General features: G+C 38.8%; 1 protein-coding gene across 2 annotated transcripts in view; it reads left to right on the top strand.

Annotated features, from left to right (window-relative positions):
* ADGRD1 (adhesion G protein-coupled receptor D1) overlaps positions 1-23,927 on the top strand; it is a 135,235-nt gene that overhangs the window by 68,538 nt on the left and 42,770 nt on the right. For both annotated transcript variants that reach the window (XM_051634361.1, XM_051634360.1), the window contains 4 exons: positions 1,885-1,958; positions 3,846-3,969; positions 18,120-18,223; positions 20,910-21,021. In XM_051634361.1, coding sequence (XP_051490321.1) covers positions 1,885-1,958; positions 3,846-3,969; positions 18,120-18,223; positions 20,910-21,021 — 414 coding nt within the window. The remainder of the gene's footprint in view (positions 1-1,884; positions 1,959-3,845; positions 3,970-18,119; positions 18,224-20,909; positions 21,022-23,927) is intronic.

Genomic DNA, 23,927 nt, shown 5'->3' with positions numbered 1-23,927 from the left:
TTTCCATCTTATGTATTAAGAATCAAGATTTACCTAGAGATATGTTACAAATCAGAAATGAGAGTTATCACACAGTCTGAGTGGTTATTACAGCAGATTTTTTTGGGTTTTTTTTGGTGGGGTTTTTTGTTTGGTTGGTTTGGGTTTTTTTTGCCAGATTGTCTGTCACAGAAGTGGAGTAATTTTTAATACAAACTGACTATAGATTCTTTCAATTGCTTAATTCAGGAGAGCTATAGACATGATGGACATAAGGTTATACAGCATAATGGGCAAACATTATACTACATGCCCTTGCTGCTGGTAAAACAGAATGAACTCTGCCAACAAAATTCTGATTTAAGCTGCAGAAAGCAGTTTTCCGGCAGTGGGTTATGGATCATTAGTATTCTGCAGTTTCTGAACTAGTGCTCTTCAAGAATATTCTTGTCCCATTATAATTTCCCAGTGTGGCATGCTTGTGAGGTTTTACGGTTTCTTTGCTCCCCTTGTGGAAAAACGCTACAGGATGTCACCAGAGTCAAAAGGGTAAATAGAGACCCTCAGTGTTTAAATGGAAGTCTTTCCTCTTCACAAAGTTGTGCTTCTGTGAGTGCCTGACCTGCAGCCTCCACTGTTTCTGTGATGAAGGCTTAGCAAAAAAAATTCAAGTAACTACAAATTTTGTCCAGGGATGTTGCTCAAGCAGATAAGAAAATTCCATTTATGTTATCCAGATATTAGAAGGAGCAAATGGCCTTATCTACAGCATAGCTACTTGACATGTGTGGAAATTCAGTATGAACGTGTGAATGTCCTGGGTGAGACAAAAATGTTTTATTATCACTGGTAAGGAGTGAACTGTGCTACCTTGTGCCTGACACTCATTGGACTTGTGGGAGAGAAGGAACATTGCATCAAGGACTTCTTGTACTTGGTTGAGTTTCAGCATGATGAGGCACTGGGGTTTTTTCCCTTCTTTCTCTAGAACTAGAAAAGCAATACTTGGTTATCTTTCAGCTTGACAGCCAAATCGTGTTGCAATAATCCTGTTGCTGTTAGTTCACCAGTGATTTCTTTATGTTGAAGACTCTTGTAATTAAAAAATTGCCTTGTAGAGTCTAACAAAATGTGGACTATGGGGATTTATGTATTAGAAAGGGTTGAATGGATCCTGGAAATCCTCTAGTTTTCATATTTTGTCTATAACAAACTATTACTTCACTCCAATATAATTTGAGTTATTTTGTCATGAAACTGGTGTAACAGAGTGGAGAATGCGGTCTCAAACCTTCCTGAATGGAAGAGATTGAGTTAGTTGTTAAATCTGTTTATGGAAGATAGGAATTATGTTATTATAAAGCTAAGGTGTATTAAAATAAAATCTTGAATTATGGCATTGCTCTTTCAGTTTGATTGTATGTTTTAAAATAATGACTGTTGTGGATTGAAAATGTCTGTGATTTGGTCATTGTAATGCACATATTTCAGTGTTATTATTCCTAAAATGTGAGATTTTTATTACCCAATGAGAACAAAACCCAACTAAGCCAAATATATGCTGAAGAATAACATCCCAATCCTGCAAAAATTAACATATATTGTGGTGTTTATATGCAACAAATAATCCTGGTTTGCTGTTTAATTAAAGGGGACACAGATTTCTCACTTAAAGTGACATGAGTTTAATTCCAGTATGTATAATTAAGACTGAATACCAGCCTTTGCCTGTTTAGAGTTTGTGTGAAAGCTATGAAGACTGACAAAAATGGCTTTCACTTCTAGTGTGTTAATCTAGAGTAAGTCTAATGAAGTTATTATAGCAATGTATATTTAAAGTAGTTAAAAAGCAGAATTTTGTCCTTTTTAAACATTCCTTCAGAGTTCATATTTTCTTTCTTGCAGACGCCCAGACAGTACAGCCAAGCACTAAATGAGAGTAACAGAGTTAATCTTTATTGTGCATTTCTGGACTACAGGTATGTCACATCATTTCAATTTTTTTTAACTTGGTTTAAATAAATTCCACTTAGTTTGTGATGCTATATATTGCCTATATACTTCTTTCATTCTCGGAGATAGTTACAGAAATTAAGCTATTGGTTTACAAAACCCACAATCTGACAGTGGCTTCTTACCATAAATAAGAGACTTGTTAATCACAGACCCCATGTGAGGTAGGTAACTGAGCGACAGAAAATTTTGTAATCAAAACTGCAGGCTGATACAAATCGTGCTTAACTTGGTTAATGACTCTGTCCACTTGGGCAGATGCTTGAATGTTTTAAGATGGCAAACCTCCAGCAGGGCCATTGTTTTCACTGGATGTGTCACAACATCATGTGAGATCAGTATTTCAGAGCTGTGAATTTTGACCAATGCTTGGAATGGAAAAATATTATGCCCCTGAGCTCCAGTTAAAATAGAAGAGAAATAACTATCACTTTAAATTTCACTCAGAAAATAGGAACTATTGAAAAGTAATAACTATTTAGTTTTTTTAGCTGTGAATATCTTTAATCCGTTTTTGATTTCCAAACATGCTGCTCTTGCTGAAGAAATAAATAAAGAATACAAGTAATGCATTTTTTAATTTCATGGGGATTAACAGTTTTTGAGCCACAATGGTATAAGCCTCATTGATGTAGCAATGGCCTGCAATGCTGTGGTCCCTCCTATTCAGCATGCACATGGGAAGATCACTGGAATTGTTTTATTGAAGTTTTGTTTCAAGTATGTTGAATTGTCCCAGCTGTTGGCAGTTACTTGTCGTTATGGTTACTCACAAATTACGATAAATTAAAAACAGATTTCACTGAAGCAAATTAATATGGTTGGGACATTGTTCCTGTACTGCTTTCCACTGGGGCTTGGATCCCTGAGGCATTGCCTCAGGGCAGAAACTGAACTACAAAATCTGTCCTTCAAATGAGTTTCATTTGTGTCTAGATGATCTTATTCCCTAGTGCATGGTAGTTAAAGAATAAGCAATTTGTTTCTGACCTACAGCAGATTCTCTCTGAGAACTCAAGGAGGTCCCAAAGGACAGAATAAGAGTGAGGTAATACTTATATTTAAAATAAGCACCAAGAAAAGTACAGATCACAGAGTCTAGCTTCAGGACCCAGAATAATATCAACAGTAATAAATGGTTAAGAAGCAGGAATTTTCGGTGGGTGACCTATGGTGCCTGAGCTCATGGAGCCGCCCTGATATGTGCCTGTGGCCTCTGTGTCCCCACCCCACTGCAGGGCTGTGGTAGCACAGGGCTTTCTGGGTTTCCTTGGCTCCGAGAAAAGCAAACTCATGAGGATCACTTTCCTGTGCAGCCCTGGGACCTGGCCATAGCTAGACCAGCTGCACCCTCACTGGAGTGGGAGCTGGTCTTGCTGACCCTGAAGCTGAAGTGACAAAAAACAATTGACATGGAAGGGTCACTAGAAATCATGCTCAATCAGAATTACTTTGATGGGATGAACAGTGCATTGGGTAAGGGAGAGGCAGCAGATATGATATGCTGAGTTTCTTTACTTTTGCAAGATTATTGACTTGTCTGACCTTACAGTTCTCAGAATACAGAAATTTGGGTCTAGGTGAAATGTCATAAATGGCTTGCACAACAAAAGAAAAAATGTAGTTATTTTTCATCTGTTATAAAATTGGGAAAAAATTGGGCCCTGTTCCCATCAATATTTTCCTTACCTGTTTTCATGAAGGAGTTGAAAAGACACAGCAGTGTTTGTGGATCATCCAGCCTGAGATGGCTTTCAAACTTTTTATCTCCTGTATAGTGCAATGCATGTCAAATTAACCTTCATAAAATGCACTTGGATAGAGATTATGTTGCATTTTTGTGTGCTTTGCAGCAATGGAACTGGTGTTTGGTCTAACGAAGGCTGTGTGCGTAAGACTGGGGACCTCAACTACTCAGTGTGTCTCTGTAACCACCTCACTAACTTCGCCATTCTGATGCAAGTGGTGCCTCTGAAGGTGAGATTAAGCAAAGGAGTAAATTTGTCTGTTAAAAATGAAGCACAGATACATCAGTTGCATCCTCATGTCCCATCAGTAAGTAATTGGAACTGGGCTCGTTTTTGCCCAACCCTAATTTATTCACATCTTGCTTTCTGGGATGTTATAATACTTCTTGACTATATTTATTTATTATAACTTTTGGGAACTGAAATGGCACATGAAATTAAACACATCTGTGGTAGGTGGGAATACTCTTTATTTTCATCCCTTTGGTATGATTTCTTAAAGTACTAGGCAGAAAAAGCACTTGAGAACATTGTACTGGATTTTACTATTCATTTTCAAGACAGAGACAGCTGAGATGGAGCTGTTTAAGGGTCTTGGTAACTAGATTTGTGGAACATGAACAGCCAAGTTTGAACTCTGTGTGAAGCAAGCTCTGCTGCCAGCTGGCCCCTGCCATTGTCTCTGCCAGCTTTCCAAGTGCCTCCTTGCTGCTGTTTCTTCAGCTCATTGCCAAACAGGGGCTTGTATAGGAGCATGAGAAAAACAATGATAACTTAAGAGTTGAGAGTGAACCCCTAATGTATTTTTTTCTTAATGCTCAGTTCCTTTATCCGAAGAGTTATCAAGCAAGCCTATTTTCAGCTGGAATATGACATATTCCCTGGTTTCCCAGAACCTTATGCTTGCTATTCATACTCATCACTGGTTTCAGATGAAGCTTTGATGGCAAACACATTGCTCTCCTCACTAGACATTCTTGTCTTCATGATACCTTGCTATTTCCTCAGAGATGGAGCACAGTGTTTGTTCCTTGCAAGTGAAGTGCTAGTTTGTTTCTGCTGAACTCTGTCTCTACAATTCAGCAACAGACAAGGTTGACCCCATTGTAGATATTAGCAGACAAACAGCACTACCATGAGAATGAGAAATATGTTTTTACTTCCTTATTGGATGTGTTACAGCCAGGGAGAATCCAATGGAGATAGTGATGAAGCCCTGCTCCAGACAGGCCTCTGTTAATAATGAATGTATAATATAAATTATTTACAAACCATACATTTAAAGAAATGTGTCCTAATTGTTTGTCCAATTTTTACTCTCTGGCACATTCTCAGCTTTCTACAGACTCCATCCTAATATTATAAATTAAAACACTGGAGAAGGGCTTCAGCAGGACAGCAGGAGTCCTACTGTCACATTTATCACTGTGTGCTGCTAACAAGCAGTGTCCTCTGTGGTACAACTAGAGGGGTTTTGTCAGCTATATTGGCGTGGATGTATTGACTTTATGGCCATGTCCCAGGGTCCTGTTAATTGGTTTGAATGATGGATTTGCTCTTCATTTAGGCAGTAGCTTTGCCAAGACAGCTACTGCTGCAGGATGGGCTGCATGTGTTCGTGAGGGCAGCACAGAGGTTCCTGCAGATAGATACAGGAATCAGATTTCAGTGTAAGGGAACTCTGATCTGGGTTACAACTTTGAGCAGTATCAAAGTCTTTTCAAGGAATTAATCATCCCAGGTTGCTGCTGAGAGTTCCTGTTTCAGCAACGATTTTAGCACAACTACTCACCTGGGCACCGTAGTTACATGGTGTAATGTCATCCAAGTCAAAGTAGAACAAGATGGTCTGCTATCCAAACAGCTTAATTAATACCCACAGCCCTTTGTACTAGTCTAACCATTTCAAGATGGGGGTGACTTGCTCAGGTCTCCCAGTTTTTATCTAACTTACTATCTTTATAACTTATAAAGCACCTAACGATCCCAGCTGGTTTCAAAGTACCGTTTTTCTAGGAACACTTTGTACTCATAATAAAATGCAGCTGTGCCTGAAGAGTTTCCCATCTTGTGAAACAAAAGCAACATGGGAGAAATGTGCCACGATTAACTCTGTTTTAAAGAGCAGTGTACAGGGATTTAGGAGGGCATCCACCAATTAAATGACATTGAGATATTAGTCAATTTTCCACTGGGGAATAGTTCTGAAAGGTCTAACTTTCAAATAAACAGATTTGAGATTGTCATGATTAATGGAATGCTGCAATAAGTTTTAATATTATGCAAGATTAGTAACTGGAGGCCAGATATTTCATATCAAAGTCTTTAGAACCAAGCTTTCCTAAAAAGCTCTGAAATGCAAAATTAGGAAAGGCTAGACATGACTATCCAGTTCCTTACAGTTGTTTAATGGTTCTATTTTCAATATATGAACAAAAAAAGAAGAGAATTTTTACATTTTTGGCAGGGAAAGTGAAATGCTGAAACGTGAGAGGAGTTTTTCCAGCATAGAGTGCATATGTTCCTAGTGCAAATCCATGAGAATTCAAAATGCTTGCTGAAAGATTGTGAAGGCTGGGTAGAAAATATGCATTAATTTCTAGCAACTTGCATTCACCTAGAAACAGGGTTCATAGATAATATGAGACAAAAAAGAAAAGGGGGTTGTGTATAATTCCCCACATTTGAACAGTTCTGTTTATATAGCTATTGTATGTCTGTGGCTGTATAAATAGAACTGGATGAAATTTTTCCACATGAACACCATTTTTGACAGAATGTTTATTTTTTATCTAGATTCTGTTTCTTACAAAAAGGGGTCTACTTTTCATGAAAAAAAAAAAAAGTAAGTTGTTAGAAATTGATTGCCTGAAAACTAGAAAGGTTTTCATGAAAAACTGTATTTTGGTACTAAAAAAGTGACTTCATTCTTCATGGAGATTCTACTTAGGGTGCTTTATACTTCTGCTCTCCTATGGAAAGTAGCATTTCCCTTTCTATCCATTGTACTGATAAATGTGGTTCTCAGGGTGGCACAAGCAGGCAGACATCCTCTCCAAGGGAACTACAACAAGATTTAACTTACTGCACCAGTCAGCAGAACTGTAAAATCACTTCTGAATAGTTCCACTAGCCCTTGCAGAAAGGCAGGCAGATGAACAGAAAACAATTTAAAAAATAATAATAATTAAAAAAAATAAGTTAAGAGGACATGGACAGTTCTGAAGAACTCTTGAGACCAGTTCAGTGTGATAAATGTTCTGACTCTCTCAGCTCCTCTTCATTAGATTGGTGTTCTTTCCTTAAAATACAAAACAAAACACAAAACCAACCAACCAAACCAAAAGCATAAGCTTTCCATTAATGAGATATTGCAGTTTTTTAGAGTTTGCTGTTTAAAAGCGAAGCCTTTGACATACTCTCTGAGCTCAGACAAAGCCAAGGTGTCTCTAAGCAACAAATACTGAACATAAGGGACCTTCCTCAGAAGTGACCTGCCACATAAATACTTCTGGTGAGCATTTCTAATGACCAGAGAGCTGAGCTTATATGGTAACCATTTGCCGAGGGTGGTGACTGTTTCTTCTGCATTGTGCTACATCTGAGCAAGAATCTCTTTGATTAACCTCTTCCCTTTGTTCCTTCACGTGGTTAAGTCTGGCTGTGTCTGCTTACAGAACGATCCAGCCCTTGTCAGCTCTGGTGCACTAAGAACCTGCTCCAGTGCCTTCCTCCCTGCCTACTGAGTTAATAATGTGGGAAGGAATTACAGTGTCTCACATGGATTTCATGTCGTTTCAGTGAGACATTCATAGGAACAAAATTGTAGGGTATCTTGCACCTGATGATGCTTTCTCTTGAATATTTGAAGTATTGTGAGCTGTGGAATGCTGACAAATTGTTAGACATTTATGGAGGAGACTGTCAGGTGGGTCTAATTTCCAGAGAGCATAGAAATGCAAGAAAGTACTTAGGAACAAGCTGCAAAATCTTGATTTTTCTTCTTGATCTCTACTCAAAACAGGTTAGATTAATTCAATTGCTATTCTACTGTATGCCAGCTGGAAGTAGGCTCCAGAGACTGAAATCTGCTGAGATGAAAAAGCATTTTTATTCCAACATTTCAGAGAAAGAAATTGAAAGCGAGAGGTCACAAAGGAATTTTTTTAATTCTGGAATTTTAACTTAAATATGACAAAATGAACCTTCACTCTGTGTGCTATACAGCAGTATCTGAGGGAAAAGAACTCTGAAGGCTGTGAATTAGCTAAAACCAAGCTGGGATTAGAAGCGTAGTTGAACACTACTCCAGATTTTGCATTAGTTTCAGCAAAAGCTTGAAAGCACCCAAGTCACCGTGATTGTGAAAGAGCGTACGAACAGTACTGCTGGTTAACTTGAGACACGTGGATGCAGTTTAGCTGTGTTTAGTGATGCAGGGGATTAGCAGTTGTAACAAGTTTATTTCAGGAATGAAATAACCATCTTGGAAAAACTGACAACCATGTGGTGCTCAGATGTCAGCCTGGCACTGACCTGTTAGCCTGCTGATGAGTTGGACCACATGGGATGCCGAAATTATTTGTGTTTTTATCACTCTGCTGTTACGTCTGTATCACTGGCCCAATTTCATGATTGTTTGCTGAGATGCATTTCTCATCTTGTTTTTTAACTTGAGAAATGATAGCAGTTATTTGGAGTTTTGGAAATTAGTGAGCATCAACTGGTTGAAATGAATCAATAAGTTAATTCAAGGTAAAATGTGACCAAAGATGAGCAGAATGCTCCTGAAGGGACATCCCTTCATGGTCTTAATGAAGTTTCATGGACGTAATAGAGGTCAGTGCAGTGTCAGAATTTCGGAACTCGGTCAAGACCTGTTTTCACAACTCTGATCAAGTTAGTAAGACTTAGAAGTTAACAATTGCATCTTCCCAACAAAACATGTCAGTGAGAGATTCAGAGCACCTGTACAGATATTAACTCCTTTGTGTACCCCTCCTCTAGGAAAATCATTGTTCTGATCAAATTTCTCTTTCTGATGGGGGAGACTGAGGTGAAGTAAAAAAGTCCCTCATAGCAAATCATCGCTAAAGCTGCACTCTTGGTCGTGCTTGTCTGTCTTTCTCCTTCCTTGATCCACAGAACAATGTTCCAGCTTTTGCTTCGTATGGTGCAGTCAGAACAAATCCCTACTGCCAGCTGCCCTGCAATGTTATAGTTACAGAGACAATGGTGCATTAATATAGCTGCGGTAGGAAAAATAAATAATCCATTTAGTCTGACATGTTTACACTGGTTTATGTTTGCTGCTTCTGGAGAAAGTCCAAGCAGAGGGCACCCAGGGTGATGTGCTCCCTGTGGTGGTGTCCTTGTAGTACAACAACCTTCCACTGTGCTGCAGGGTAGGAACAGCAGAGGATGGGAGATGAGATGTTCCCTCAAGTAGGCATCCTCTGCTGGCACAGGGCCTGGGGAGATCTCAACCTGCAACAACACGTCCTTTGCCCAGCACCCAGGGGTACCTCCCACCAGAGGGGAAATAAATGTCTGGGAGAGAGGTTCTGTTCCTGGGGTGGGGGGACAGGTGAAATCAGGAGGAGAAAGGTGAGCAGGGCTCCTCTGGCACAGTCAGATGGAGGGATAACACAAGGCACTTCCTATGGAGTAAGCTGCATTTCAGAAGCACTCCAAAGAAAATTCAGACACTATTATTTGATTTTGGGCAGCTTCCTCTCATCAGTCAGTGGGGCCCTATTCTCCTGCCAGGAAACATGCCAGCCATCTGGCAGTTTTTATTTTCTATAGTGATCCAACAACTACAAAGCATGCCAGGCTATTTGTACCATCTGCCACATAAATGTCATTTCAGCAAAAGGATGGTGGACACCTGGGGACCCAGAGTTCAAAAATCCTTTTAAAGGGGAAATCATTGTCTCCTACCAGAAAATAGAATTTGAGGTTTGGCTTCCCTGCCCCCAGATGTCCAGTGCAGGACACAACTGAAGTATTTATTGCTCCTGTTTCTCTTAAACTGGGGGGTTTTCCCCCTTCTTTTCCCTCTTTCTGTCTTGTCCAACTGTGAGAGTATAAAAATTACTACCATAAAGTTCACACGTGGATGGACATTTCCAACAAAATAATAGTTTCATACAGGCTGTGTTAGAAATTGTTCAAGCTTAAAATAGATTTTCTGAATTTCTAAAACTAGAAATATATTTTTCATCCTTTGTGTAGCTCTTGTTTCATAATTCAAAATGGAGAATCAATCAATATAGTTCAAGTTGCTCACCAATGGCCTTGAAAGCAGAAAAAGGTTAATAAAGGGGAAAATATTTTAAAACATCTAATCTTGCAGCTGGAGCTATAGAGGCAGCCCATAACATTTTTAGGGAGCCCAGGATTTTGAAGAGGCTTGGGGATTTGGCTGTGAGGTTCTATTTACAAAAGGAAAGACATCCTACAGATCTTCTTTGGGGCAATATGTGTGTTTATATTTTATTTCTCACTGTTACAGCCGAGTTTGACAGCAAGTTTTGACAATGTATGGCTGACTGAGAAAGAGGTGCATCTATTTATGTTTATAGAGGCTGTTTTGAAAATGTCCTAATATTGTGAAATATTTTTAAAATATGGGGGATAGGTATGTAATATAAGTTTGGAGCATTGTTTTCCAGAACGTAGTATTGCAGTTATTAATCAAACATCGCACCCAGGAGGCATTAAAACAGCAGTCTGAAATGATAACCTTTTTTTCTTAAATTTTTCAGCCAGATGAGATTCAGATTATATACTCATATAGGACAATGAAGTGGAAATAATGTGGCATTCTCTGATTTCTGCTGGTTTGTAATTTTAATATAATTACTTTTCTCAGCATGCTTTTCATTGCTTGGAACATAAAAAGAATAATGCCTTAGTCCAGTAATTTTTCTTTTGTGTTGCATATTTAAAAATTGGATAGGCGTTGCCATTTTTTTAGTCCTTGTTTATTGCCATTGACAGTTTATTTAACTGAGGAGATCTCTACAGACAGTTTAGACAGCTCTCACCCTTCAGATGAAAAAAGATAAATCAGCCTATATGTTTATTCTAGTATTGTTTTGTAAACTTCCTTTGCTCTTTCCTACTCTCTCCACTTTCCCCTCCATTTTATTGCAATGAATGTTGTCCCCATGGAGAAGCACATCTCACTGGTGTGTTCACAGCGTGACTGTGCTTCCTATTCCTTTTTTTTCCTTACTATGCTCATCTTTCCCAAAAATGGAACACTAATCTGGATTTTTAACTCAGAGCCATTGTTCATTCTTTTGCTATTCCATTCCTTTGCCAGTACAGCTCTGTTGATTTTGCTGGGAGGAAATAGGAGACATTCTGGTTCTGTCCTTAATCCCATAGAATTACATGGAAAAAGTTGGATGAATGCTGCAGGATACTAAACCTCTCAAATTCCTTAGGGAATTGTTTGGCAGTAACTGAATTTCACTCAGCAGAGGAGAACAAAACCGTGAAAATATGACTTTTTATTTTGGAAAAGCACAAATATATGAATGTTATAATGGTCAAAATAGCTCTTTTGTTTGAGAAACACAAAACAGGACTCTATTTTAATCAGAATACTTAACAAAAGAGCATAGACTTCCTTTCTGTGGTGCAAATGAAAGCCCTGAGCCATTTGGCAGCTAGGTCTTCGTGCTGACTAAAGGATTTCCCAAAGCAGTTTAAAAATGTTATGATGCTGCACCTTTATCCATCACTGTTCTCTACTGAATATCTTTACATTTAGTAATTCTCTACTCTTGAGTTCAGTTCATCTGCTATATTGGCCTTTTTATGCTCATATTCCCAAAAGCTTGCTGTAGGGGAAATTCAGGGCTTGGGAGCTGGAGACTCTTGGCTGCAGTGCAGGCCACAGCCAGTGCAAGTCCTGAATCGAAATGGACATTTCAGAATCAAAGCCCAAGCCTGGAATAAGGGAGGTAGATACACTATTTTTCATTGAATTTTACTGGGAGCTGGGTATTTAATTATCCTCAACTGCTTTGAAAAAATCTCAGACTCGGAGTCTGGCAAGAGACCACTGTTTCTCTGCCTGCAAGAGGCTGCTGGACTCACACTGGGTTTTATTCTCCTTGTAGCCCTCTCTGATGGAGTTCAGTTTGGTTGTTAATAGGAGACCAGGATGAGTCTGCACTTGCTGGAACAGAAAGCAGAAAACAGATGTACAAGTCTTAGGCGTATGGGCAAAAGTATCTCCTTTGGTTTCAAGAGAGGATAACCTGTAAATAGAGCATTTAACATTTTTTTGAGGAACAGTACAAGTCTTAGGCCTGAAATAAAAGCAGAAAAACCACACTGCTTTGTGTTGCACAAACAGACATGTGAGAAAAGACTTGCAAATACCTGCTTTTCAGGTCCTCAAAATTTATTATAATTTGGTACAACTTCTCAACTTGAGTCTTTCCTCCCTGCCATGCTTCATTTGAACTAAAAACTTGCTGGGTGTGATTTGTAAAAAGCAGATTACCTACTGCTTCATGATATCTTGCCCAGAACTACTTTAAAAGACAACATGAGCTTTCAAAAATACTAATTAATACCTTGGCAGAGATATTTGGAAAATTCTAAACTTTTGATGTCATAGTGAAATTTTAAATAAGTGGCCAGCCACCAGCCCAGGCTGGCTGTAGGAAAACGTTCCTTTAATCCTGAAAAGCCCCCTTTGTAGCACTTTCTTGCTGATCACTAGGAGTGGCAGAGTTAATAGAGAATGGGAATTCAAAAGCTTTTCTTCTGGAAATGGCTGGTAAGGATGATTGCACTACAAGCCTGACTTTCAGAGGCTTTTTTTTTTTTTTTTTCTTCTCTAAACTTGCACTATCTGATACATTGTGACCCTGTAAAAGAAGTCTCTGAATCAGCTGTTGTTTCTGTGAGTTGTGATTGTGCAGTGCTGTTAGGAACGGCCCCACAAAAATTGTTCCTGTGGTCTTGATGAATAGACTGAGCCTCCTGAACTAAACACAGATGTTAATTTGAAAAAAACTTAATGTTATGTACCTAACAAAGTGCTTGGCAAGCTGAAGGAAAACAGAGATTTGTATTGTTATTATTATTTAATATATAAATAAAGGCTTCACTGGACTGAAATTGAATTTCAGCAGCCTTTCTGGAGGCAATTAAAACCATTAGCTTCATCAGCCAAGGCCAGCATTTTAATGTCTCTGAAACACTCAGGCTGCCAAAGTTATTCATCCTTCTCTTAAATGGATTCAGATTGCATTTAAAGGTGCAGCTTCAACAGGGTTGGCTGAGCCTTAATTTTTCACCCCTACCTCTCATTCCCTCTCCCCTCAAGAAGTGTCTCATAAGATACTTTTTCAAGCCTTTGCAGAAGGGTTGGAGGGTGATTTCAGCCCATGTCAGTGGCTGATCATCTCATGACAGATCTCAGTCGGTTTGATGAACAAGGTAAAAACAGTAAGTCATTGTAAGTAACTTTATGGTAGGAATGCTTCTTTGAGAAAATGGACAGTGAAGTACAACTTGCTCTTAAGTTTGGGTATAGGACAAAATGCAATTGTCTTGTCTTATAGTTCCACCAGTAAACAAATAACTTCAGTATCAGAAAATGTATAAAATGTATAAGCACATGCAGAAAATATGTTCTTTGTTTTACCTGTAAGTAACACTAAAAGAAAAATGTAAGGTTTGATGCAGTCCTTAGATTACAAGGCTTGTTTTTTAAGGCTGTAAAACATTTTGGTTCAAGAACTGCTCTTTTATTGAAAGAAGACAGTTGCTTTTCAGCAAAGAGATTTTAAAAGAAGATTAGACAATGAAATCACTGGTTTTGGTGGCTAAACTGTGAAGTTGTAATTTGTTACACAGACAAACCCTTTCAGGATCAGCTATGACAAACCTTGTTTTAAGTATCTGAATTCAGCCCTTTTATCTGACATGTTGCTTCTGAGGGCAGTCACGGAGGGATATTTTGCACTACTTAAAGAAGAAAATTTTAGATTAGTACTTCCCCAAAATGCCCGTTCCTCTGAAGAAAGCCAAAAGTACCCACTATGCCAAGCAGAAAACTTGCAGTCAGCTGCCTGAGAGGTGAATAACGAGGAAAAGGGACAAGAGAGCAAATTTCACACACAAGAAGGGGATACCTGAAACGAGACACTGAGCAGAGTGCTACTCTGTGCTACAATCAGTGTGACTGTTTTGTGTTTCTGTAGTCAATTCAGCTTTTTGAATGGGTTGTTTTGCTGTCTTGTATATACAGTTGCTCATTAATGTCACATAAATAGGTGAGTTTTCTGTTCTAGATACAGATTAAACAATTTTTCGTGTATAGCCTACTGACCAAGGATTGGAGTCTCAACTGACCTTTTCCAGGTACTCCAGAGATTAAAAGTGCCATCCTATTGTAATAATATATTTTCATCTTCCTATGCAGTTATATTTAAACAGAGGAGTTAGATGTCACGCGTTTTCTTGTTACTAACAGCATCATAAAGGAAAAATATGTATTTGGAGTCCGAGCTGGTATCTTTCCAGGATCATTGATCAGGCCATCCAGTTGCCTGTGAGTTTCCAAAATAAAAGCATTGAACAATGTTACCAGCTTCTTTTAGGAATGAAAAAGAGGGTAAGACAACAAACTAACAATGCAGATGGGTATCAGATCTTTATTCCTGCTGTTAGCAACACTTCACAGAGTTGTTTACCTTACACTTGCAAGGTAAAGGGTGTTACGTTACAACTATAAGGGTGGGAGTTTTGTATGAAGTAGGGATTTTTTATTTGACTGCTTGTCAAAGCTGAAACCACAATACATCTGTCTTTTAGTGTCTGTGATTACTAAAACTCATGACTGCATGAGCTCCTTTCCTAACTTTTCAGCTTGCTGCAGAGTAAGAGAATGGCCTCGTAAACTCAAAAAAGCAAAACCTTTTAGAAGAATAATTTAATAGAGAATGGGACAAGTGTGAGAATCAGGCTCATGGGACTAATTCACAGATTGCTCGGTGTTTATTTGGTAATTTTAATGCTGTTTTCTTTAGTAATAGCATTACAGCCTGATTAGCATTTTTGTGCTGACTTACAAGATCATCCCAAATTACTGTTTTATATTCCACACCATGCACAAAGTTTGAACATTTTCAAAAAGACAAGCTGAGGTAAGATGAAATCAGCTCGTACCAGAGCATTGGAATTTATAGGAAATTGTTTCTTAATTGATGATGCAAAATGCTTTGACAATCCTGGTTATTTCTGAAAAGCTGCATGCTTGTCATCCATTATAATGTGGACATAGATGTCCAGCTATGCTGTAAGAGCTGGGTTGTGAGAAGTTAGTAGAGACCTGATGTTTTAAATACAGGTTCTCTTCTCTCCTGTACCATATGCCTGTATTTAGAAACGAAGCTCCACACCCTGGAAATCGTTCCAGGCCTTTTTTTCATGCTGTATTTTCCCACTGCAATTCATGCCACCCACAGAAAAGAGCCGGTTTCACAGCTGTGAACAGGGACTGCCCTCCTGAACCCCTCCAATTCATTGTTCTGCTTGTGAACAGCTACTGCAGGCTCCACTTTTTCCTTAATAAACAAAAAATGGTTCAAAACTGCCTACAGGCTTCCTGTCCCATCATACTAGGCAAGATGACAATGTGAGCTCCAGTGATGTTGCCTTTGACATAGTTGTCACCAGGCTGATGTGGGAATTGTTTTAAGAGCATCATTCCTAAAGCATCATCAGATTTTGGTTGTTTACCAAAACTGGACTAACTTCCCATCAATAGATGTTGTGACATATGTACATTATTTTAGGTTTGAATGAAAACGAAACTTCTGCATTTTTTTGGTAAGAAGTTTTTGTTTGGTTGATTGGTCTTTTGGTGGTTTTGGTGTTTTTCTTTTATATATCTATATATATTTAGGTATTATAATTTTATTTTTCATTTCTAAGTAATACAGGTTCCACTTGGAAGAGCTTGATTCATGTCTTGTCTTGTCCTGCAGGGTTTTCTGGAGGAAGTCTGAGTGAAAACCCAGAGAAAGACTTAGAGGCATGCTAGTTATGATAGAAATTACTTAGAAAAAGATGTTTGTCTGATCATTTTCTTCTCTTGGATGTATTATGGAAAAAAGCAAGGCTTTGATTTTTGCCCATTTCCACTAGGTGGATCCCCTGCAGCTTCTGTGCTTGTATGTCCTAGTAAGACGTTCACTTTTGCATTACAGATCTCACCTGCCTGTGCCACTGCAGTGACAGACAACTGTAAATCTAAATGAGCACTGAGCAGCTTTGATCTCCATAGGGAACATTTTCTAGCTGCAGGTGCTGGGAGTGAAAAAAAGCCTTGAACTTCTGAGAAATTTTTGTTTCAAAGTGACTTGTAGCTGGAAAAGCTTCCTCTGCTTCTATCCTCCCGCTGAAGAACTGCAAGCCACCTGTAGCAAGAGAAAGGGATGTGTATTGGAGCAATCAGGAGATAAGGTCCATGCATTTTGGACATGAATATCGCTGATGAGGAAATCACTTCTAAACTGCCCAATTTACAGACAAATTATTCCTTTTTCAGGAATAATCTGTGAAGAATGGCTATACATGACTTCTCTGGGGGATGAGGAGTGATAGGAACTCTTTTGTAGAAGTTATATGGACCTTTTAAGCTGGCTCAGCACACATAACCCTTTTGTTTCTGTAATTGATACTATCCAAGTCAAAGAAAAGAAATGTATCTTTGGCTGAAAGATAAAAAAAGCTCAAGAGCTGCATCATATTTCCTAGGACCTCTAACACCATAGCAACAGTTGTCTTTCAATGCTGCTGCTGCATGTTTTAGTAGCTCTCAGATTACTGAGTGAGCCAGTCTGTTCTGCTGTAAATCTTACTGCACGTGAGCTGATACTGTTGGCAGATAATTAAAAGGAAAACATGTATATAGAGCACATATTTTTAAATCTGTATTTGAAGTTTGATTCTTTTTTCTCTAAACTATATGGCATGTTATTTCTCTTCTTTAGGAAGAATTTAAACGGGAAGTTTATTGGTAGAAGTGGATGGGTTTGATAATCTCTGATGAAATACTTTCTTTGGGGGAGAATTTTTATTATGTGTGAGGAAAAAAATAATAGAATATCCCAAACTGTCAGAAAGGATTATTTTTTATTAGAGTAACTTTAAAAAATGGAAGATATATTGTCTTTTTCAAAATTTTTCAGAATAAATAAGTATTTTGAATGAGTTTTCAGCTAGTAATGTAGTTTATAGAGAATAGACATTGAGATAAAGACATAGTACTTCAAACATGAAAATTAAATCTTTCTGATTTACCACTTTTTCTTTTTTTTCTTTTTTTTTTTTCCCCCCCAGACATTCACTTTATGGAAATGTCAACTCTATCCAAATTCAAGTCAGGAAAAATGTTTGAAAATGCCTCTGTGATGAGAGAACTTTTTCCTGCCTAGCTCTGTTCTACTTATTATACGTTAATACTGCCTGGCTCCCTTTGCTGGGTGTGGCTTTTTTGTCATTCCTTTATGAGAAGTTGCATGGAAAATTAAAGCACACTTTCTGATTAGTTTAGGTCAAAACACACTGTCCCTCTCCCATTGAATCTATCCAGGTTTAAACATAGATCCTAGTGGTCGGCACTATGGAGTTGCAGATACTGTTCATGAAAACTGAAGTACTTCTACAAAAGGTGCCTGTAGGTAAAAGCAGAGGCTGAGATGGGAGGTTTACACTGTGACTGCTCATGCTGGGTCTTTTCTGTGGTTTTTCATTCTGTAGATGTCAGCCCAGCCCCTTCAACTAAAGCTGAAAACATGATACATTAAACAAAACAAGTGGGCTATAAATGGTCTGTGATTTATGGGTTGTCCTGGTTTGTCAATTCTCACTGCTGTGAAGAACTTCTGGTATTTGCACAACGCTGTAAATTATTGCAGTGTGAGAGCATTAGTGAAGTGTTCTGCGAGCTGTGAAAGGTCCCATTGCTGAGATTGTTCGTGCAGCCCAATAAACTGCTCCAATCTCCAGCTTGACAATATCACACACCAGAGAAATGAACTTATTCTGAGGAAATACTGATTTAGGAAATAAAAGAGGGAACCAGAAATGCCATGGGCATGTGGCTGCCTGGGCTGTGTGACTGTTTGGAGTGGTCTCTTAATTTCCCGTGTTAGAAACAGCAGTGAATGATTGTGAAGATCAGCTTATATATGGGCGGATGGAGGAGGACACACTGTCTGCAGGGGGTTGACCTGTGGTTCTGGAGTGTAATAAATCAATTAACAGGGTTATTTTTTTTTTCTTTTTCTTTTTCTTTTTCTTTTTATTTATTTTTTTTTTCTCCTTTGTGCACAGCTAACGAGAGAACACCAGGTGGCCCTCTCCTCCATCACTTACATTGGCTGCTCTCTGTCCATCTTCTGCTTGACGATCACGCTGGTCACATTTGCTATATTGTCGTGAGTAATTTGAACTTTATACCTTCTGTGCAACTGTCGTGCAGAGAGTCAAGCAGTGCATTTCAGGCCACTGGTTAGGATCCCTTCAGGTGGCCAGGATAAAACTGAGGCTATTAATTCTACCACATTCATTAATGAGATTCTGCACATGTATTTGTAACAGTTCATTGGTTATTTCTAAATTACTTTAATTTTCTGAAATGGGGTGGTCTTTATATAGCAGGCTATTTCCATCCTATGAGGGTTTTTCAGATTAAAAAAAAAAAATACTCTCCATGTTTTGCTGTAGTTCAGGACTCTTTCAAGGAGGCTGTAGGAGGATTTGGTCTGCACTTCAAGGCAAATATGATATGAACAAGGACTGCAGGGTCACCCCCTCTTCTTCACCTATATAAGTGTTTGGATTGTTCAGAGTGAATGATCAGTACTGCTTGCTGCTTTTCAAATGTCTTGTCTGTAAACCAGTGGGTTTATAAAGCCAAGCAGGTTTGCTCAGAAAGGAAGGCTCAGTCAACATCACCTATCTCACTTCTGTTTCATACAGCTTGTGCACAATTACATCATATAACCCACGTTTTATTTTCAAGTATCCCACTGTCCTCTGTTAAGCTACTTTTCTAGTGTGTTACTTTAGTAAGATGAAGAATGCTATAGGCAGTGTGAAATTCAGTCAGTGACTTATGTTTAAATCCTCTGGATCTCAGCAGGATCATGCCAGTAGCACCTTTGAGGGCTCTCTGCACTGGGGACGTCTCTGCCACAAACCTGTATGTGTGTTTATGTTCCTGTAGTGACAACTGAGAGTGAGGTCCTGCTAGGCTTGACATTTCTGAAAAAGATTTCTGAAACAAACATTTCTGAAAACATTTCTGAAAAAGATTTCATAGGTGTGTCTGTCTAAATGACAAAATAAAACACCTGACAAAAGGTGGAGTAACTAGTCCGAGGTTGTGCCACAGATTCAAGAGACAAGAACTGGATTCTTGTCTCTTTGCACACACTGAACCACATTATTACTATTTAAGAGTTCAATTTTTTATTTCTGTGCCTAAGCATGTCTTTTGGACATCCTGTTAAGAGTTTCTAGGAAAAAGGACTTGCTGCAGCCCAGTAAACTGACTACAATGTTTGTTTGTTCCAAACCCTGTATGATTTCCAAGTCTCCAGACCTGTGCTGGTCATACTTGGATTAAGTGTGTAACGCATGGCAAAACCCTCTCTAAAGAAGTCCAACGTCTGCCTATCTGGCATTGCACTGTTGGCATGCTTAGTCTAAAGGGAATGATCTGCTTTAATTTTGTCTGAGAGCAAAACTGGATGTTACACTGTTTAGAAAGTAAAAGGGAGCAAAAGGAGCTGTTGTTGCTTCAGTGAGCCTGAAAACCCAAGAAACTGGAGGCAAACAGAAGACTTGGAAAAAGAGCTTGGACCCAGCTGACTGTTACAGGGTTAAGCACACCACCTACACACAGGATCATTCAAACTGCCAATTAAAAATAATTTAATTAGGTTCTCACTGGAGAGCAGGGCCTCATTAAACAGCTGAAGTGAAATTTTGCAATATAGTGGTAGATGACCATGAGGTAAGTGGAGAGGAATCTGGCAAGTTCTTTGCTACTCCACATACTGGCAAGGACGACCACTTCCCAGGAGGGCAGTCCTGATCGCCTTCTGGGTAACCATGTTCCAGTTTGAAACCACATGAAGTTCCTTATTAGAAAGTTATTGGCACCAGGCACAACCTGTCTCTTGGAATTACTTTTGGGACATTGATACTCCTTGTCTCCGTCTTCACTCCCTTCAATGGAGCTCTTGCTACAGCTGTGCTGGAAAAGCAAGGCTGACAGCAAGCCCTCATCTGCTGGGGACACATGTGATGTGTCACCAGCGGTTGCAAAAGCCATCACAGTCCAGCATGATACAACAAAGAGATGGGAGTGGGTACTGTTGTGTGGAGGAAGTCCTGCCATTCACATAGCCAAACAGTCCAGGCCCTGGAGGCTGTCGGAGGGTTCTGAAATGTTCAGAGAAGTGTTTTTTTTATTTTCTATTTTCTGTTTCTGGGTGAGAACAGAAACATGAGAGCAGAAGACTCCCAGGAAAGTATGTTCTTGCCAGACTTCCAGTGCATTTTTGCAAAGTCAGAAGAGATTATTTCAAGTGGTGTTGTAACCAAGGTCAGGTCCCTGTCAAGACAGACACTGCCCATCCGAATAAGAAGCCATAGTTCCTGTGGTCAAAAACTGACAACAGTAAAGTAAAAATTGTAACCAGAGTTTCTTCATGGTCCCTTATTTTTAATACAGGTGAATATCACCAGAATGAAACCAGAAACTCTGTGGTGCAGTGTGGGCTGGATGGTGCAAGGAGCAGTGTGTTTTCTGTGAGGTGCAGATCTGATTTCCTTGACAGCTCAGCATTATTCAGGATCAAGCCCTTTGTTAATATTGTATCACAAGTCATTAGCAGAGCTAGTTAATATGCAAATCAGTCTTCCTGCTGCCTTCAGGACAGCAGCAGAATTTGCAAGAAACCAGTTAGTTACCACTCCATCCTGGTGGGACATCATGACAGCCCCACAAAGTGAGTGACCAAAAGCTAATCACAGTGCTTGGTGATCAGTCAAGAATACGTTCATGCTTCTTGGAATGCTGTTTCCTTCATGTGTCTTTCTATCTCCTGCCAGGTCTGTTAGCACCATCCGAAACCAGCGTTATCATATCCATGCCAACCTGTCCTTTGCTGTCTTGGTGGCTCAGATCCTGCTTCTCACCAGCTTTCAATTCAGCCCTGGGACGGTAAGTGCTAGGAAGAGTGATTGTGTTCTTTGTGAGGCATCTCCATGGAATGAACACGTGCCGTATGTAAGAAAGTGTCTAGCATCCAAGATCTTACATTTTTAACATGTCTTAGCCAGAAATTACACCCTACAACACTGAATAAAGCCTTCTGTGCATCCAAGTAGTGTTAACATAGTATCCAGCTGTGTCTGGATGTTTGCAAAAGTGAAAGTGATGCTCACCTATCAAATGGAAAAATGCCCATTGTAATGTAGTACATTTCAGTGCTGTGTTCAAATCACATGGCTGGCTGATGTCTGCCTGGCATGGCTGGTGTTTTCTGTCATCCATTCTCTGCATTGAAAACCAGGAATTCTGCATTGGAGAAAAGTGTATGAATTTTTTATTTAGGTGAGGTTTTTGTGTTTCTGTTGAGTTTTAGGTTGGTTTTGGTTTGGTTGGTTTGTTAGTTTGTTGTTTTTGGTTTTGTTTTTTTTTTTCAGGGGGATGGGTTGGGTTTTTTAATTGCCTGTTATCTGCTGTGGTGCAGTTTGTCCTTTTTTTTTTTTCCACATTAAAAAGTAATTTGATTCCTGTTGGGGGGTAATGAGCTTCTTGACAGAGCTGCAACAACTTCTTATGCTTTCCTGAAAAGCAAGATAGAAGGTCTTTGTTTTCTTGCTCGTAAAGTTTAACTTGCATGGTAGAATACACTGTTTCTCTGAGCAGCAGATTTATTGACTGTGTTCTGTACTCTGGAAATTTAGATTATTTTAAAGTATCTTCATGTTTATTTGACCTGACTAATAATCAATGAGAAAGGTATAGCAACTATTGCTTAATTAGCCAGCAGTGGCAGAAACATTACTTCTAAGTACTGCTGTACAGGAATTTAAACCAAGATCCTCAGAATTGTAAAACATGGGTACACTTCTCTGGGCATCTAAGGCAACCACTTAATAAATGGGAAACACCTTAATATTACTTACATGGTACTTGAGCTCTGTGCATGAATAAGCTGCTTCTGCCTGATCACATAGACCAAACTTGAAATTACAGATTGATCTTATGGATCTACCACTGCAGGTGGGAATTCCTTAGGCAGAGTAGCAGGATCTAAACCATTAAAACTGGCATCTGAAACAGCTGGGTTAGATTAAGACAAATATGCCAAGCTAACAGTATTAACATGCCAGTAAAACTAATCTGTTTCCACTGTTGTGTTTAAAAAAATGTGCTTAGAGAAACAAACTCTGTTGATGGGAAGTCCCACCTGCAAAAAGGAGAAACAAAACCCGATTTTAAAATAATCTCCCAGTGTGCTCTGTTTTTGTAATGGTCAAAACCTGGCTGGCTACCTTGGTGACTGCCTGTTGCTACATATAACTTTTGACAAGCAACAAACAGCATCTATTAATGTTTTATTCTTTTTATTCTCAATACAAGAAGTAGGAGGTTTTTATACTCTTCGTTTTGCCAATAAAGCAGCTACTTAAATTTATATTCAGCTCAACTGGGATCCCTTGAACTTCTCTAAGTTTATAAATAACAAGAATGTCTGGTTGTACATTGGCTATTACCTGAAGAAGTAAAAACACTTTGTAAGACTAACGGTATTTTGTTTAACATTCAGATGGGCACTGTGTTTTTCCAGCACAACTGGAAAATTTAATGTATTTGCTATTTGCAATTCTACATCAGTGTATTGAGGTGTTTCTCACTCAGTACTCCTGCATGGCATTGCTTAAAACCCTTCCAAATAGAGACATGCAATGAGCTACTTTTATTTTTGATATATGTATCTGCAGAAATTAAAAAATGTATATCAAAGCAGCACATAGATTGCAGGGAAGGACCTTTTAGACATTTCTGTACAATGTTGTAAGATTGCCACTTAACTGGAAAACACTATTACAAGTGGAATTTAGAAAATATATGCAAATTTACTTCCCTGTTTTAAGACTGTCCTCAGTAAACAAATCACTTTTTTTCTGTGAGGGTTTTCAGAGAGTCTGCTTTACTTTCTCACCAACTGTAACATGGTGAGCCTTGCTACTGCCTTGACTGATTTTTCTATTTCCACAGTCTCACAAGTAGTCAGCTGTAAGAGCAGCAGTAATGAGATCTGTCTTTTTGCAGGTATTCTGCTAAAAGTGGTGTGCATCATATGTTACAGCAAGGGACACCTGCTTGTTTTTAACACACAAAGTCTCAGTGCCTCTTCAGTCCCTTTTTCAAGAAGGCAATTCTGCCATTTAAGAGTATCTTCAAAGTAATAATGCACAAATACAGAATGAGTAACAACTTCACTGTGGATTTTATATAAAAATCTGCAACTCAGTACTATACAAAATTATACACAGACCAGCCTCCTGCTACTTCACCATGTTTTCTTGTTCTGCTGTTTTGTGATTCACATTGCTTGGCTGCTCAAAAATTGGAAAGTATCCATTTGACAGAACTAGCTTGCAAGTCAGCTTTATGCTGCATTTATATTTTTGTGAACTGACCTGGTAGAAATCAAAAGGCATTACAATGGATTTCACAGCCTTATGATAGAATTACCTGGAATGTTTTTACAGTTTTTGTCAATAAGCAAATCTGCTTTAGTCACATGTCACCAAACATTGTGAAATACTAAAACACTTACAGATGTCACTGATACGAATGAAAACCAGAGTTATTGCTTTTTAATATATGTAGTCACCATGGATTTGCATTAGAATGCCCTTGCACTGGCACAGAACCATCTGAGTACCAGTGAGAAGGTATCAGAAAGTTTCCATTTTTGCAGTACTATCAAGTCCCGATGTTTTAAATTTCATTAGTGTACAAATTCCCAAACCACCAACAAAAGAATAAAATGCCAGCACAGGGCAGCTAAGCTAATGCAACAAAGAGAACTAATGATTAATAACTGCAAA

This window comes from Apus apus, chromosome 16 (genome assembly GCF_020740795.1).
Source record: "Apus apus isolate bApuApu2 chromosome 16, bApuApu2.pri.cur, whole genome shotgun sequence".
Classification (NCBI taxonomy): domain Eukaryota; kingdom Metazoa; phylum Chordata; class Aves; order Apodiformes; family Apodidae; genus Apus; species Apus apus.
Note: the sequence above shows the minus strand (reverse complement) of the source record. Positions and strands in the feature narration are given on the sequence as shown.